Genomic DNA, 17,695 nt, shown 5'->3' on the forward strand with positions numbered 1-17,695 from the left:
TTTTTGACAAATTCAACCATCAATATGGATAACGTAGCTAGTCTGACCATATTGTCAATGTTAGCAAGCTGATAACTTATTAGCAATGTTAGCAAGCTGATAACTTATTAGCAAGCTGATAACTTTATTATTAGCAATGTTAGCAAGCTGATAACTTTATTATTCGCAATGTTAGCAAGCTGATAACTTTATTATTCGCAATGTTAGCAAGCTGATAACTTTATTGTTAGCAAGCTTATCAGGCTAACGGCAATCTTATTGGTTGAAGAATTGTTCTGACTTCAAAAGCACTTGAAAAAAAAGTACATTTGACGTGCACTACATCGTCAAGCATTGCTTTTTATCCACAAGTTAGTTTGATGGGAAAATGCACATTTCTTTATGCAGATTTATTTTTGCATGAAAATCTGTCTCCAATTGGATGGAGAATTAGCTACTTATAGTGGGATTGCTAACATTGTCAATAAAAGCTTTTGTTCAAGCCATACAACACGCTACATTCAATTAATAAAGGTCTCGATTTAAGGCGATGACCAGTTGATTAATACAATCTATTACTAATTGGCTGAAACAAAGTCCTGCTCCAACACAACTAGTGAGATTCATCCACACTCTTGGGCTGGCTAACTCACCAGTGTGGAGGCTGTTGGGAGGTCAGGGACTGGGTCCCAGGGGTGAGCGTCCAGACAGGGAAGAGCAGAGCTCAGAGTCAGGGCCCAGAGACTCTCAACTGCAGCCAGGTCACCTCTGGACCACCACGACTCTATAGGGACCACAGGTCTACAGAACACAGCAAAATAATAGAGCACATAAATATGACTAGTAAAGAAAACACGAGCAATTATGTTTCTTAATTTAATATGGACTTGACGATGAGAACCAACCACTATCTATTTGAAATGAAGACAATGCATTGCATTCAAGGAAGACAGGATCTTCTTGTCACCACAGCACAGAGTAATTGTAGAAGCTAATGTTCAATCTGGGTATCAGTTATACATATCCTGTATTGCAATAAAAACAAAAGAGTAAATCGCGGGAGCTAGATAGATGGCTAACGTTACTGCACTTCGACTGCTTGCTTACCTCGTTGAACTCAAGCTTTCAATCGATGCACTGGAACTTTCGTTGTTCTTTATCAGCGTCTTCCTGAAAAATATATCAGTTAGAGGCTCCTCGATAGACAACTTCTTTCTTTTTAGTTTTGACTTTGGGCATTTCTCAGCCATAGCAATGATCTATCTCTCCAGTCTGCCACAGTTAGATTTTTCGCGGCATTGACAGAACAGCACAGACTTCCTTGTTTGTGTGATGACGTCAGTGCGCAGGCACACGCGTCGGGTGAAGAACGCAAGTAGGTCTCCGACACCGGATAAAAAGTTGCAGATTCAAAGTTATTTGAAACATTGTATCCATCCAGTAAACTCGATTGTTCAAATGTTAATTTATACCAACATATTGCATTCACAATATCTGCCACTGGGAAATTTACATTTATAATTTTTATGTCAGCTCTAATTAGTTACAGTTTAGGAACTTTCTGCAATTGTATAGTTCGTATACTTCTCTCTTGATGTCATTCCTAGGTTTAAAAAAGATGTTGTCATTCTCATGTGTAGTTATTTGTACAATAACAGTAAGTAAGAAAGGATCATTTTTACTTTACAATGATATACAGGAAAAAGCTATATGCTTATAATTCCTCCTGACTTTATTATTGTACCACACTGTAGTCAGCAGTATAGGTCACTGATGGTCAATGCAAGGGTTGAGTTATGCAATGGCCACTGTAGCCTGTTATCATACTGTCATTCTAGAACACAGAAATAGGTGGTGGAAAGTTGAAGTCATATAATAGTGGGACTTTCTAAGCTTTGGGACAAAAGCGAGGACGAACAGAAAGAACAGCTATGGAGGTTATGTAATGGAAAAGACAAGGAAAAAAGCTTAAAGGATGGAAGGAAAATAAAAGAGAGAGGAGGGCAACAGGGAAAAATAACACTATGGGAAAACCTGCCACTTTGAAAATAGGTGAGGACAATTTTGAAACAGTGCCCCAGAAGATGAGAATTCCAGAGGGCTAGATTGCTGACATGGGTAGTCCTTTACCGCAGAGGGAAAAGCACAAAAGCAGACCCAGGCGAGGCAGGCTGTGGATGCCTGCCTGTAGTGTTACACTGGGAAAAGCGACCAGGCGCCTGGAAAGAAAGGTTATGTCATTTAGGAGTTGTGATCCTGTTGTGTGCCATCGCCATGGATACAGGAAGGAAGACGGGGGAAATAAAAATAGCAGAACCAACTGACCATCCAGGCTCACAAAAGCAGGCTCATCCAAAAGAACAGAGAGGAGCCGAAGCGAGAGAGAGAGAGGAGGGGGGAACTCGAAAGAGAGGAGAAGGACTTGATGTATTATGAATCATTGAAAAGAGGAAAGATGTTCGCCGCTCACTCTCTCTCAACTGTCTCTCAGGCTTGGCCTCGAGTGGCTCAGCAGCTGTAAAAAATATATATACAGTATCAGTCAAAAGTTTGGACACACACTCATTCCAGGGTTTTTCTTTATTTTACTATTTTCTACATTGTAGAATAATAGTGAAGACATCAAAACTATTAAATAACATATATGGAATCATGTAGTAACCAAAAAAGTGTTAAACTAATCAAAATATATTTTATATTTGTCACGCCCTGACCTGAGAGAGACGTTTTTCTCTGTTTAGTTAGGTCAGGGTGTGATATGGGGTGGGCATTCTATGTATTGTATTTCTTTGTTTTGGCCGAGTATGGTTCCTAATCAGAGGCAGCTGTCTATCGTTGTCTCTGATTGGGAATCATACTTAGGCAGCCTTTTTGCCACCTGGTTTTGTGGGTAGTTGTTTTCTGTTTTGTTATCAGTGTCCTGACAGAACTGTTGGCTTTCGATTTGTTTCTTTGTTTAAGTGTTTTGTTATATATAATAAATTATGAACACTTACCACGCTGCGTTTTGGTCCACTCCTTCTGATGACTGCCGTTACAGAACTACCCACCAAAAATGGACCAAGCAGCGTGCCCAGGAGGAGCAGGGATCCTGGGCTCGGGAGAAGAGAGAATGGAGGACGGCCTGGACCTGGGAGGAGGTAATGGCAGGGGATAAGACCCTGCCATGGAAGCAGGTGGAGATGGTGCAAGCGGAACGGCGACATTACAAGGAGCTAGCCCAACGACGGAAGCCCGAGAGGCATCCCCAATGAAAATTGGGGTGGGGCACACGGGGAGATTGGCAGAGTCAGGGTGGAGACCTGAGCCAACTCCCCGTGCTTACCGTGGGGAGCAGGTGAACAGTCAGTCACCATGTTATGCAGTGATGCGCACTGTATCTCCGGTGCGCATTCATAACCTGGTGCGCTCTGTGCCTGCGCCCCGCATTTGCCGGGCTAAACTGAGCGTTCAGCCAGGAAGGATTGTGCCGGCTCAGCGTTCCTGGTCTCTGGTGCGTCTCTTCGGTCCAGGATATCCTGCGCCAGCTCTACGCACTGTGTCGCCAGTGCGTCTGCACAGCCCAGTTCGTCATGTGCCCGAACCCCGCACTGCCGGGCTAAAGTAAGCATACAGCCAGGACGGGTTGTGCCAGCCCTAAGCTCCAGACCTCCAGTGCGTCTCCACAGCCCAGTATACCCTGTGCCTGCTCTGCGCACCCAGTCTCCTGTGCGTCTCCCCAGTCCGGTGAGACCTGTTCCAGCTCCACGTAAGAAGCCTCCAGTGATAATCCATGGTCCGGAGCCTCCAGTGATAATCCATGGCATGAAGCCTCCAGTGATGATCCATGGCCCGGAGCCTGTAGGGATGATTCATGGCACGAAGCCTCCAGTGATGATCCATGGCCCGGAGCCTGTAGGGATGATCCATGGCACGAAGCCTCCAGTGATGATCCATGGCCCGGAGCCTCCAGTGATGATCCATGGCAAGAAGCCTCCAGTGATGATCCTTTGCACGGAACCTGTAGTGATGATCCATGGCACGGAGCCTCCTGAGACGATCCACGGCACGGAGCCTCCTGAGACGGCCCGCAGTCCGGAACCTCCTGAGACGGCCCGCAGTCCGGAACCTCCTGAGACGGCCCGCAGTCCGGAACCTCCTGAGACGGCCCGCAGTCCGGAACCTCCTGAGACGGCCCGCAGTCCGGAACCTCCTGAGACGGCCCGCAGTCCGGAACCTTCTGAGACGGCCCGCAGTCCGGAACCTCCAGAGTCTCCGGCGCTGATCCACGGTCCGGTTCCTCCGACAACGATCCGCGGTCCGGCAGTACAAAAGTGGAGGGATCAGCGGGCGGAGTGGGGGCTACGCCCCGAACCGGAGCCGCCACCAAGGGTAGATGCCCACCTGGACCCTCCCCTATAGGTTCAGGTTTGGTGCCGGGAGTCTGCACCTTTGGGGGGGGGGTACTGTTTAGTTTGGTCAGGGTGTGATATGGGGTGGGCATTCTATGTATTGTATTTCTTTGTTTTGGCCAAGTATGGTTCCTAATCAGAGGCAGCTGTCTATCGTTGTCTCTGATTAGGAATCATACTTAGGCAGCCTTTTTCCCACTTGGTTTTGTGGGTAGTTGTTTTCTGTTTTGTTATCAGTGACCTGACAGAACTGTTGGCTTTCGTTTTGTTTCTTTGTTTAAGTGTTTCGTTATATATAATAAATTATGAACACTTACCACGCTGCGTTTTGGTCCACTCCTGACGACTGCCGTTACAATATTTGAGATTTTTCAAAGTAACCACCCTTTGAAAAATCGTGTCTTTTGATTGTTTTTTATATATATATATATATATATAGTAACCTACACCGGATAGGAACAGTGAAATGTGTGGGTTTTTTTTTTTACAGCGTCAGCCATAGTAGTATGGCATCACTGGAGCAAATTAGGGTTAAGAGCCTTACGAAAGGGCACATCGACAGATTTTTCTCCTGGTCGACTCAGGTATAAAAACCAGCAACTTTTCGGTTACTAGTCAGCGTTTTAACCACTAGCCTACCTGCCACCGCATACACTGCATCTCACTTATATCCATTAGCAAATAGACAAAGCCCCAGCTCCCCCCTGTCCCTTCAAAAAGGTAAGTTATCCGCAAGCCATTCGGGATATAGCTCATCACTATAGCTCCAGATCTGTCAACCCACCATGTCAATTACTGTGGGTGGGTTTCTGAGGAAAATGGAAAAATCCTAGCCTGGGTACCAGTTTGTCCACTTGCACTCAAACATTGTCATAATTGTCATTTGTTTCAAAAAGGATTGGACTGATCCATTGTGGAAAATGGTTGAGACTGTTGGTGTAGGCTTTAGATACTGGATTGCCTCTGGAGGGTAGGTCATGATTGGCATATAAACTCAATATAACACATTGGCCTTTGGTCTAGGGGTCAGAATATTGCTCACATGAACATTGTAGCCTACTCATGGTTATGTTTGCTATATGCCATGTAAATATATTGATGATATTAATATCCAGAGTACTAATTTATGGCCTAATTTATATTCTAATGACCTCTGTGACTGAGCATATCTCCAATTGCCATGCGGTTGCAGTTACATTGCCTCATGGCTAGGAGGAGCCACAGGAACGGCAAACAATTGCCTCACCTTTCATTTTCAGCTCACGTCATCACAGTAAATCTTTATTGGAGATGACAGCAAACGACAACTGACCCGAATAAATGAACAACATTACAATGCATGTGTAGACTGGCATACAGTTAATTTCATGAATCTTTTGAAGGCCGATTTGTATTAAAACCGTGTAGTAGTAAAAAAGCTAATATATACTCCACAAGTGTATTAGGCGTAGGCTATATTATTTATTCAATCACATTCATTGATGTGAGTCAGTCATTGCTCAAGTTAATTACACCCAAGTAACAATGTACATTTGAAATGCACAGTGACAGTTCCGTTTGTATTTTTCTCACCTTTCCCAACTCTTTTCAGCACAATAGGAATGATTCGATGTAGGCTAGTCCACTTGATCGTAGCTTAACACCCACTGCACTGCTCAATTGTTCATAAGGTTAAAGTGTGCGTATTCAAGCCCTCGTTGTTGCACATTACAATTAAAACTAAAAAACCCTGGGGGAAAGTGACTCAAACATAATTGTTTCATTGCATAGACTGTGCTGCTACTGTAGGGGAGCTCGAACAGTATAGCTGTGCTTGCGCAATTATCTGGCACATCTATAGAGTAAAACAAGTCTATGCGTAAAAACAGCCTAAGCGTAAAATTTATGGAATTGGAATGGTGCGTCCAAATAACAATAATAATAGTTATTCATATGTTGCTATAATCTGAAAATATGTGGCCCTAATATGTATTCTTCCCAGTTTCCGCAATTCACAGTATAAGCCAGCCTGGAAAGATAAACCTAAATAAACAAACCGCAGTCAGTCGTATAATTTGCATTTCCCCTTAAAGTCTAAATTTGACTGTCTGTAGCAAACTCCACCCATTCTCTTTCGGTTACAGCCGTTCCTAGCTGTGAATCAAGGTATTCAATGAGCCCTGTGCATTTTTTCGCCTTTGCATAGTCCGCACAAGGCTTCTAGGAGAAGTAGGGGAGTGCCGAATTGTTCCTGGAAGAGCCAGCCTGCGGAGTCAGTCACATTCTTGGCTGGGATTCAATGATTGAGCCAGACACTCACAAACACTGAGAGAGGGATGAGAGAGAGAGAGAGAGAGAGAGAGAGAGAGAGAGAGAGAGAGAGAGAGAGAGAGAGAGAGAGAGAGAGAGAGAGAGAGAGAGAGAGAGAGAGAGAGAGAGAGAGAGAGAGGCAAGTGAGTGAGCGAGCGAGCGCAACCCAGCTCACAGACTAGCCATCTCCACACAGGCGTAGCGAACTGCGTGGGTAAACGGAGTGTTTGCATCGGGCTCTACTGCAGTATTTCAAACTGATTTTTGTATGTGTTTTACACCTGTTACATAGAGAGAAGGCTTTGCTTTATCGGTCGTTACTTTTTCTGGAACTTCAAAAGCGTATCATTCCTTTTTGGAGGAGTTTCAGAGGGACGCGTTTTAGATATGGACAGTCGGGAGACTACTGCATGGGAAGACTCGCCGGTGTCACCATTCGCCTAGTAGGCTCCTAGTCAACGGAATTGGAAACTCACTACCTGGGACTTTTTTTGTGGATGTTTGATGAAGCGCTTTCCGCACTTGGCTAATTCTGGGATACCTTGGATTTACAAGGAACCGGGACCTATCGTGTCTTTCGATTGTTTTAGTTTTCCCCAGTTGAAAGGAACTCTCGCTTTCAAAGTCGTAGTGAAAACATGGAGACTGTAACTCGACAAAGCTTCCAACCTCACCCAGGACTGCAACAAACTCTCAAGCAGTTTCATCTGAGCTCTATGAGCTCCCTCGGCGGACCGGCAGCTTTTTCTGCTCGATGGCCACATGACCTCCTGTTCAAGAAGGATGGGAAAGAGCCCGAGCCCGTGCTGCATCTGCCCATGCAGCCGCCGACAGTGATGCCGGGGCCTCTCTTCATCCCGTCCGACCGCTCCACTGAGAGGTGCGAGACGGTCTTGGAGACGGAGACTGTCTCCTGTTTCGTGGTCGGCGGCGAGAAACGTCTGTGCTTGCCGCAGATCCTTAACACCGTCCTTCGGGATTTCTCCCTCCAGCAGATCAACTCGGTGTGCGACGACCTCCACATCTACTGCTCCAGGTGCACGGCGGAACAGCTGGAGATCCTCAAAGTCATGGGGATTCTTCCATTCTCCGCGCCTTCCTGCGGACTCATAACCAAAACTGACGCGGAGCGCCTGTGCAATGCCCTGATTTACGGGGGCACCTACCCTCCGCACTGCAAGAAAGAGTTTTCTGGCTCCCTGGAGCTGGAGATCACGGAGAGAAGCTTCAAAATATACCACGAGTGTTTCGGAAAGTGCAAGGGTCTCTTCGTCCCGGAGCTGTACACCAGCCCCAACGCAGCCTGCATCCAGTGCATGGACTGCAGACTCATGTACCCGACACATAAGTTCGTGGTGCACAGTCACAAATCGTTGGAAAACAGGACTTGCCACTGGGGCTTTGACTCCGCCAACTGGAGGGCATACATCCTCTTGGGCCAGGATTACACGGGGAAAGAGGAGAAGGCACGCCTGGAGCAGCATTTGGACGAGATTAAAGAGAAATTTGACTTCGCCAACAAGTATAAGAGGAAAGCATCAAGGGTGAGTTGAAGTCAAATGTTACAATGTAGTTGCACTGTGTTGCGAGTGTTGTTACATTATACGAATGTTGTTACACTGTTGAACTTTTGTTTCCATTTCTCTTTCTGGTGTGTTGTTGTGTTGTCTTGTAAATACAATGTTATCTAGAAAGTCAAAGACTCCTCTCTAGAGTACAGTATACTATTGGTGCAAACTGCAATGACTTGTCCCTGCCATGGGTTTGTTTAGACTGGAGGCGAGTCTTTCCAGGATTTGGTTACACTTAACATATTGTTACTAATTGTCCACCAATACCAACTAAACGCCTCTGGTGGCAATAAAATCATTATTTGCCTGTGAAACACCTCTGCGGGTGTCAATGGCTCAATTTTATTGACCTTACTTTAAAAAAAATCCCATTTACCAACAAATTACCCTATAATAGTGTTACAACAACTATCGAGAACTCATGTGATGTAAGGACGGGACAAGGAAATAAAGTCGTCATTTCTTAAGTCCGGATAACACCTCCTACAGCAAAACTCCCCCCTGCTCTGCAGGCAGTTGCACGCACGCACCCCACTCCCCCTTTACAGCTCTTGAGGTGGGGGCTGCCGCTCTCTCAGTTCGCACTTTGCAGTGTATTGTGGTAGACTGGCTGTGTTTGAGAAAGAGGCACTTGGTCGGGCCAAGTTATCTCAGGTACTTGAAGGTGGATGTTTCGTTAACGAGGGGCTCTTCCGTGCGTAATGGGGGGATGGCTTTTTATTAGAACGCGCGAGATAGGTTAATTGTTGTGTCTGCCTAGAGAGCCCATTACAGTAGAAGACGTCTACTTTGTCAGCTGAAGAACTAGTAGCTATCGCTTCAATCTGTCTGTGTTTGTGCCAATGGGTTACTATAGTAAGAGCAAATCCTATGCCACAACAAAATATGTTAAATATTACTAAACACTTTTTTATTATGATTTTTTCCCCTCCAAATGCAGTGATTCTAAAAATATGATATTATTTCAGAGCACTTATATTCCATTGAGAAGACGAGAGGGAGGGGAGACCAGCACTGTTTCTGCAAGCCATTAGTGATGGGCATTCCGAGTCTTTTCGGTGAACTGGCCCATTTCGATCCATTCACCTAAAAGAGCTGGCTCATTTGGCTCCCAACCGCTTCTTCATTCAAAATGCTTAAAATCGACCTATAACCATGAAACAATTGAACATCTCCAATGTAAATCCCTAAAGGTAGACTACCATTATGTCAGATCGTGAAATGCGCGTTCAAATACATTTTTACTTGGCCAAATTTTAGATGGCCCAGAAAAAAATCAGCGGGGACCAGATTTACGCGCTCTCCCCAATATTTATTGTTTCTGCCGTGAGGATTCACCCTCTTAATATAATTATTTTGTAACGTTCTGCATAAAACGTTGTTTTCAGCAAAGAAATCAGTAGTAGCAGTATGCAAATAAGGGAGCGAAATTAACGTCTCTTTCACGGATGCGATTCGGCTCCCGATGTTCACCAACAATATCTGTTCAAAAAGAGCGACTCGTTCGCGAACGACCCACCACAACAAGCCAGGATTTATCAGGTGGATTCCCGCAGCTCTTCCATTGCCGGCTATCTGATGAGCCCTAAATGAAGGAGAGTGGAGCCTATCACACACGTGAGAGGGGCTCAGAGTCTCGTCTCCTGCATGCCACCCAGGCTCACCCTTTTCGGGGTAGTTGAGCGCTGTGAAGAGTATGAGGGCCTCAGTTCGCCTAACCCTGACTTTTAAATTGAAGGATAGATAGGCTTTAGCCTAGAACTGCTACTACAACAGGCAGACCCTTGATTCCAAGGGCTCACACCAATAGCGTTTGCTGGCGGAGAGCACTTGGCACCGCTAAATGTAATTTGCTAACCCAGTGCGCACCGATTTTACACGTAGAATCACATGAACAATGCCAGCAGTCAGACGTCTACAACGGGTTGTCCCTAAAACACAGCTCGCTGAACGATTGGCAGACGAACGCTAGATCCACATTCAGTTCGATGTGAGCGAGCCTTAAGTCATATGGGGGGATTAAGTCTGTGCTTTGGGGTGGGGATCATCCCTCCCCTCTTCCTCCAGCTAAGACTGATAAAAGAGCCCCCTCCACAAATGAAAGGCAAGCATGGTCATTTGCATGAACTGTTAAGATGAATAGAGTTGATGAAGCAGGGATAGGAGTATTGTGGTGGAAACATAATATGATCCCAACAAAGGGGGACATTCACCTCCCCCATCACACACACTCTTTTCCCTTCCCCCTTATTACCTACTCCTTTGCCCCTCAGCATGAAAGGAGGGTGAAAGGAGAGTGGGTGATTATGGTAAGACAGTTTTCGGTGGGCCATACAAACAAAGTGGAAGTGTTTACCAACAGAGGTCTAACAATTCACCACCACAGTCTTTACCCTTCCATTTGCCAGTATTTTAGGAGGGCCAGAGCCTTGCCATGCACAGTCAACACTTTCTCTTGGCACTCATCTGTGTTTAGGCTTGAGTGGGGGAACCTAAAGGACCCCTCTTTAAAAGTCTCTTCTATTTTTAGAGGGTCTCAAAAGGCGCCTGTGTGTTAGACATTGTTAATATGAGCGTCCTTTGAATTCACTCTTTTTTTGTTTAGCGGCTTTGTAAAAGCAATGCTAATTAATGAGAGAAAATTTGCAGAATCTTGGATTATGATAATATTGCTAAACTTCTCTCGCTACTGTACAAGTTTCCATTTGTCAGCACATTTCACCAGGGGTGTTACTTTGAAATGCATTTCCGAGAAGTAAGTAAGTGATAGACCGGATTGGATTTATTGTGCTTTCAATACCTTTTTTTTCTTGAGTTGTTGGCAAGAGGAAAGGGTGGTTTTGTGAAGGTTTGTGAATGTAGCTGGCAGCCATCTCACAGTCAGACACAGGAAGTGAGCTCGAAGGACTTCCTGGCCTCAGAGACGCTTTGCTCAACTGAGGAGCAGACTGCTGCTTGGTAGCAGCCGTCTGAGCATTACCCAACACGCACACATCCCACCCATAGACGGAAAAATGTCACCACACCGACTTTGCAGTACACCTTCCTTATTGCAGCCTACTTCCCTTATAAAAGGCTGTGTTGGAATTTGCAATACAAGTGCATTCTCCGTTTTCATTTTAGATGTGAGCACGCCGGTGTTGACCGTGGGAGTGCAAACAACGGTGAATGAGCAAGTGAGTCAGCTCAGTGAACTGTTGAATGGGTTCAAAGTTTACAAGTAGGGTGTGGAGCAGTAGACTTGGTCTCTAAGTTCACCATGCCAACGTTGGCTAGTCTTTATTATGGTTTCTGGCTAGAACACATGTGGGTGGCAAACATCATCAGTGGCTTTCCGCATCAGGATGTTTAGATAAGGATGGCGGCCGCAGATTTAGGACCTCCCTAGGTTTCATTTCACATCGAGACGATGTGATTTATATGCACCCCATCTGTTGGGAGGAGATATGAACGAGAGAGAAAAGAATGGGAGAGGGCTTAGTTTATGCACAGGCAGTTTACGTTTCCACCAACGGCCAAGTTTTGCTGAGACATTTAGCAGCAGCACAGTCTTTTGGTTGCGTAAGGCGGAAAAAAAGAATACTAAAGCATTCAGACTCTGAGCCTAAAAATCTCAATGGCTCAATGGTTCTCCCTGCCTGACCCTGTACTGTAGCAAGCTGGTTGGTTGCTCTCTGGTGCGGCAGGGCTATCAGACGTTGTTTAGCTGTGTGTTTTGGCAGACGCCTCGTTGTGGAACAAGACTAGTAGTTAGCCAGGGAAAAACTAGTAGTTAGTCTGGGAAACGGGAGAGTTGCGACAGACGTTACATTCCAGACCCGCCACTCCCTGCAAGAGAGAGAGGAGACAAGCCCTTTACGCAAGCATCAACTGCAAACCCTTTTTTATTTTTATTTATTTAACTAGGCAAGTCAGTTAAGAACAAATTCTTATGTTCAACGACGGCCTAGGAACAGTGGGTTAACTACCTTGTTCAGGGGCAGAACGACAGATTTTTTTTAGCCTTTTCAGCTTGGGGATTCAATCTGGCAACCTTTCAGTAACTAGTCCAACGCTCTAACCACTAGGCTACCTGCTGCCCCAGCAAACCCTCTTGAATAGGCATGAATGAAACATGTCCCCACACCTGCGCGGCACTGTTATATCCAACCCTCCACCGTCCAGTTTCTTTGGGACAGGAAAATGAAGTTGTTTTCCCTCCATGTTTCATTCTTGCGCCGGGGTGGCGAGGAAGGCAGTTGTTAGAGAGAGGCTGTGAAGGAGGATGCATTCAGATAGGACTTTCATCATGATGCTTTTGGTCTGCAGTTGCAATTAAGTTTGAAAATGGAAGAAGCCTAAAACTGAGTTTGGACTACAAGCTCTTTTGTGGACTCTCAAAAGGGTGGCAAAAGTGCAAAGAGATCCATTTTGTAGAGTGCAAGCTAGGTAGCAGGCAGGGCCCTCTCTCTTTATAGCAGGCGGGCCCCTCTTTCTGCAGAGTCAGCCCTCTCTAGCAAGGAGATCTGGGGGCTTCGTTGTTTTCAAAAGCACTGCTCCAAAAGTGTGGCTGGGCTCCAGACCCCGTTTCACAGGGGCTGAAACTTCCCTTCCCACTGCCCAAAAATGTCCCCAGTGCACCTTGGGATATCTGGGCTCCAGCTGAAGGGGCCACTTGTTGGAGGAGGGAAAGGGAGGGAAGGAGTGAGGGAGGGAAAGGAAGGGGTAGGAAGTGAACTCCCCGAGGGAACAGAAGACCATGTCCTGTTTCATATGCAAGGCACAGGCACGGCTAAGCCTTTTGACGGAGAGCCATATCCACACTGTGGACAGCACAACAGCTGGTAGCCATGCATATCAATGGCCACAGAGAGAATATCCCTCTTCACTTCGTTTTGGGAGGGTTTTCAGTAGGGAAAATGCAGCAACTGCCGCTGCATTAAAATACATATACGGCTGCTATGGGCCAGTGGTTTTGGGGTAGTGGTTGAATTGATTGAAGAAGGACATTTTTGCTTGGTGTTGTCGTGAGGGCTGTTGTGATCGCAGAAGACCCATCCAATGACTCCCGTGTGTGTGTGTGTGTGTGTGTGTGTGTGTGTGTGTGTGTGTGTGTGTGTGTGTGTGTGTGTGTGTGTGTGTGTGTGTGTGTGTGTGTGTGTGTGTGTGTGTGTGTGTGTGTGTGTGTGTGTGTGTGTGTGTGTGTGTGTGTGTGCATGACCGAGAAATGACAAACTCTCCAGAAGCCTGCATAGTGCCTAGCTAAATGAGTCCTCCTCCAAACTCTATCTCTGACCAGGCAGACTGTGACTACTCTGAGTTGTCTGGGTACAGTGAGCCCTGCCTTGTTGGACCAGCATGATGGGTCAGCGGGATCAATAGGATATCGACGGCCGGGGTCTTCCCCTGTCAAGGGCGGCTGAAGAGTCCATCACTCCTTCACCTCCACTGCATAACCAGAAGGGACACGGGGATGTCCGTTTTCTCGTCTGACCTCGTATCACTTCTATCGACCACAAGGGGTAGTTGTGCAATGAACATCTCATTGCAGTTGGTTTGATGATTGAGTTTAGCAGAGTTGTATGTCGAGAGATACTATATATGGTTCTAAATCTATATGTTGTTATACATGGCTCTGACATTTAGCGCTTTGCTAATACTTGTCTTAGCTAAGCTAAGAGGGCTTTCTTTCTCAATGAGACCTAAGGCGTGGATTTCATACTGATAAACAGATGCTGATTCCACAGTGTAGATAAGGTGGCGGAGGAAACCTCCCGTTAACAATTTGGATGATAATTGCTCTGTAGCTTGAATGGTATTCAAATGCAAGTCAATTACGTTTCTTATTTGAATTAGCAGTTAACTTCATGTGCAAAGAGGCTCACGTTAATTATTTGCAACATGTGCCGCTCACTTGCTCTGTTTTATGTTGTCTCGCTGGGGAAAAAACATCTCCCCTCCATATTTATTTGGACAGTGAAACTAAAATGTGTAAATTTGGCTTTGTACTCAAGCATTTTGGAGTTGACATCAAATGTATCATATGAGGCGATAGTACAGAATTACATATTTTATTTGAGGGTATTTTCATATCTGTTTTACCATTTAGAAATGAAAGCACTTATGTATCTAGTAGTCCCCCTGTTTGAATACATTTTTTTCTCTCACACGTATTTGGACAAATTCAATTAGTGTATTAAAGTAGTCAAACGTTTAGTATTTGGTACCATATTCCTTATGTTTTTCCCAATAGGAACTGAATTAGGAATAATGTATTGTGTCATTTTGGAGTCACTTTTATTGTAAATAACAATATAATATCTTTCTGAACACTTCTACATTAATGTGGATGCAAAAGCAAAAGCTTTAGCTTCACTGTCCAAATAAATACGGAGGGAAGTGTATAGGTGTATTTTGTCATTATTTCCTCTGAAGACACAGCGGGGGAAGCAACCACTCTTTTTAGATGGGAATCAATGGGAATTAGGTGGGAATCAAGGCTCGTCTATGGAAAACTTTGAGGAACTGATGTGGTTCAAGATGAAAAGTGCACAGCATCGACACGCATTCTTGTGCTGCACCACAAAGACAATAGGCTTACACAGCATCACAACACGGCATCACAACACGCATTATTACGAGAGGCAACCAGGGAATCACAGGTGACATACTTGACTGTGGTGTCTGGGAAATTCTTCAAAAGAGCACAATAACAGCGAGGGAGAATAAATTAAATGCGCCGATTCCTTTAATTTCCACCCTGCCGGCAGCTATTTTAATTCACAGCCTTTTAAAGTTAGTCTAACAAACGGAGCTTATCTCTACGAAAGGCTGAATGTTCACTGGAAAGACTTGATAAAACAACAGATCTAATAGTGATCTATGTTCCGTTTGTTTCTTTTTTCCAAGGGCATTTTTTGTTGTTGCATTTTCTGTTTAATTTCTCAATGATGAATTCATATGGCTAGTACACAGAGGTTTAGCTCTGACACATGCAGCATTTTCAATGGAAGTTACCATACAGTAATTTGTATACTATCATGTTAAGCTCCCAGGGATTTGGTGTTATTACTGTGGCTGCTCTGTATGTCGATAGATTCCATGAGTCCTTAGAGTATTCTCCCTCTCTCCTTAGCGATCTTTTCGAGAAGCTCACTGCCTGCCATCCTCCTCCACACACACTTGCGTCCGCACACACACACACACACACTTCCCATGGGACCCCCTCCCCTTCCACCAACTTTGCCACTACTGTCGTCCTTGGGGAATAGCACAAATCCTATGTGCTGGAAAAGGGAGCAAAAAGACAAAAAGAGAGAGAAGTTCAATCCCTCATCACAAGCCATTGTCTGCGCTGCCTCCTCCCTCTCCTCTTCCAATGTGTCCCCTCCCCTGCCTCCTGTCTCCCCCCTGCTGGTCTGCCTGCCTCCCGGTCAGTCAGGAGTGTCTGCATATGACAAATGGCGATCTGGGGGACGTGTTTATGAGCGGCAAAGGTCAAGAGGGCTGGAGAGTGCATTAATATACCTGACTGCCTGAGTGACTGGGGAGCAGTGAACAGGACCTGGTGTGCTATGACGCTCTGAAGGAAAGAGGGACGGTGAGAGAGGAGGCGGGGGATACAGGGAAAGGTCCTCGTACATGTAAATGACTACGGGTATCCTTCCACTCCCCAAAGTGAACAAGTAGTGCCAGCAGGTTACCCGGGCTACTGATTTTGGTATCTCGTAGCAACCAGAAGACGTTTGCCAGTTAGTACTGTTGTGACGTCTCACAGAAGAGCCCGATGACTTCTTTTCGGTGTCGTGCGTTTTTTTTATCAGCTGTCCGGTTGCAATTTGATGACTCATACAGATTGCAGAGTTGCGAATTACAATGTGTCTATTTTTTTTTATTTTTATTATTGATGGTGGATTACCGTAAGTGGCAAGGGCCTCGTTGTTTATTTAATGACATATTAATCGACACACATGGAACTTCCATACAAACTATTGCAATTGGCTACACATTCAACCTCCATCCAATCAACCACGACCGCCGCCTCGTCCTATTGCCTCAGAGCTACTACAGCCGTCAGCCAATCAATGAAATGATGATGTAGGGCATTTATTGGGCTTCAAGACTGGAAAAGTTTTCATTGAAGCATATATGTCCGACATGAAAAACCAAACACTTTGGTAACCAACAGTACTTGGTTCTAGAAGAAATCTCACACTGTGAAGATATTAGCCCACCGCCAGACAGGGAATTCCCTACAAGTATTTGTGTGCGCACGATAAACATCCCAGTCTATTTCCGTGTTCGCACCGCTGACAATCATCACCCCCCTTGGAGTGGATACTTTTTGTTTTGACTCACGGCCACATATCACACTATATCAAGAGGCTAAAAATGAGATGCCGCCGTTTTCTCATGTATCTGTGTGTGGATAAAGATAGATGCAGTGTTTGGCGAGCCGTTATGTTACAGTAGTAGTATGTCCGGTATTTATATCTCTCTCTCTTTCTCTCTCTTTGTCTTTCTCTCTCTCTCTTTCCTTCTTTTTTTTTTGGAAGGAGTGGCCCAGTTACAAGGACTCTGTCATTGGCACACACTGGCACTCAGACGCTTCAGCCTGCCATAAACTCAATCATTCTGGGGGGTGACAGAGGACTAGAGAAACTACCTCCATATACTTTAATAATATAACTTGTCATGAACAACCGGGAGACTATATGCTCTCCTCCGCCTATTGAAATTCAGCTGATTTATTTTTCAGCTTATTATAATTTTCATGAAATTGCATGAACATTTTTATTAGGGCGTGTCAGTAAACAGTATGAATGGATGACGCTCATTGAAGTCCTATTGGTCCAATCCTGTGTGGGTTTGTAATGGGAAAGCGGCTGTGTGTAGAAGGTAGCCGATTGCTGAGAGAAAGAGAGAGAGAGAGGGAGGGGAGATTAGGGGGCGGGCTTCATTGGCATGGCTGGCTGGGGGGGCGATTTGTGCTGCGTCAGCCCGGACTCTCTTTGTGTGACAGTGGTGTCGGCCTTTTGAAAGAGCGCTCTGTCACATGACCTCCCCCCAAAATGATGATCCCTCTCACCCTCTCAGCTCTTTCAGCTCGCGTAAGCCAATAGTGTGCCTCAGAACAGCTCCCACGGGGGCAGATGGCTGTCTGACGAAGGAAGCCAGACACACACAAAAACACACACTGCAGCATACATACTCGCAATCACATAAAAAGTATTATACAGCATTATCACAAATTCTTGTCAACAGTACAGTCATTTAAAAGGAAAGAACTCTACATTCTGCTTTGGTGAAAGTGTTTTTTTAGATATAATGCTTCGCAGTGAGGTGTTTTTTAAATTAACACTCATCTAGTCATCTAATGCTTAACTAGCCAAAATACCCATGTGAGAGACAAGGGAACATTTGAATAGGAATGGCCTATTCTGCCTCGTTTGGTTTGTGATTGTGCATGGGCAAGCGTGTGTGTGT

The 17,695-nt window shown here is 45.3% G+C and overlaps 2 protein-coding genes across 3 annotated transcripts in view; one reads left to right on the forward strand and one right to left on the reverse strand.

Moving 5' to 3' along the window:
• Nucleotides 1–1,329, reverse strand: part of si:ch73-70k4.1 (FA core complex associated protein 20) — a 70,067-nt gene extending 68,738 nt beyond the window's left edge. For both annotated transcript variants that reach the window (XM_045693348.1, XM_014136507.2), the window contains exons 1-2: nt 1,087–1,329; nt 633–780 (exon numbers count right to left, since the gene is read on the reverse strand). In XM_045693348.1, coding sequence (XP_045549304.1) covers nt 633–780; nt 1,087–1,229 — 291 coding nt within the window. In that variant the 5' untranslated portion in view covers nt 1,230–1,329. The remainder of the gene's footprint in view (nt 1–632; nt 781–1,086) is intronic.
• Nucleotides 1,330–6,767: 5,438 nt separating this feature from the next.
• The window catches only part of skia (v-ski avian sarcoma viral oncogene homolog a), a 78,308-nt gene continuing 67,380 nt past the window's right edge, over nt 6,768–17,695 (forward strand). Inside the window, 1 exon segment of the mRNA XM_014136509.2 lies at nt 6,768–8,203. Coding sequence (XP_013991984.1) covers nt 7,298–8,203 — 906 coding nt within the window. The 5' untranslated portion in view covers nt 6,768–7,297.

This window comes from Salmo salar, chromosome ssa13 (genome assembly GCF_905237065.1).
Source record: "Salmo salar chromosome ssa13, Ssal_v3.1, whole genome shotgun sequence".
Lineage (NCBI taxonomy): Eukaryota > Metazoa > Chordata > Actinopteri > Salmoniformes > Salmonidae > Salmo > Salmo salar.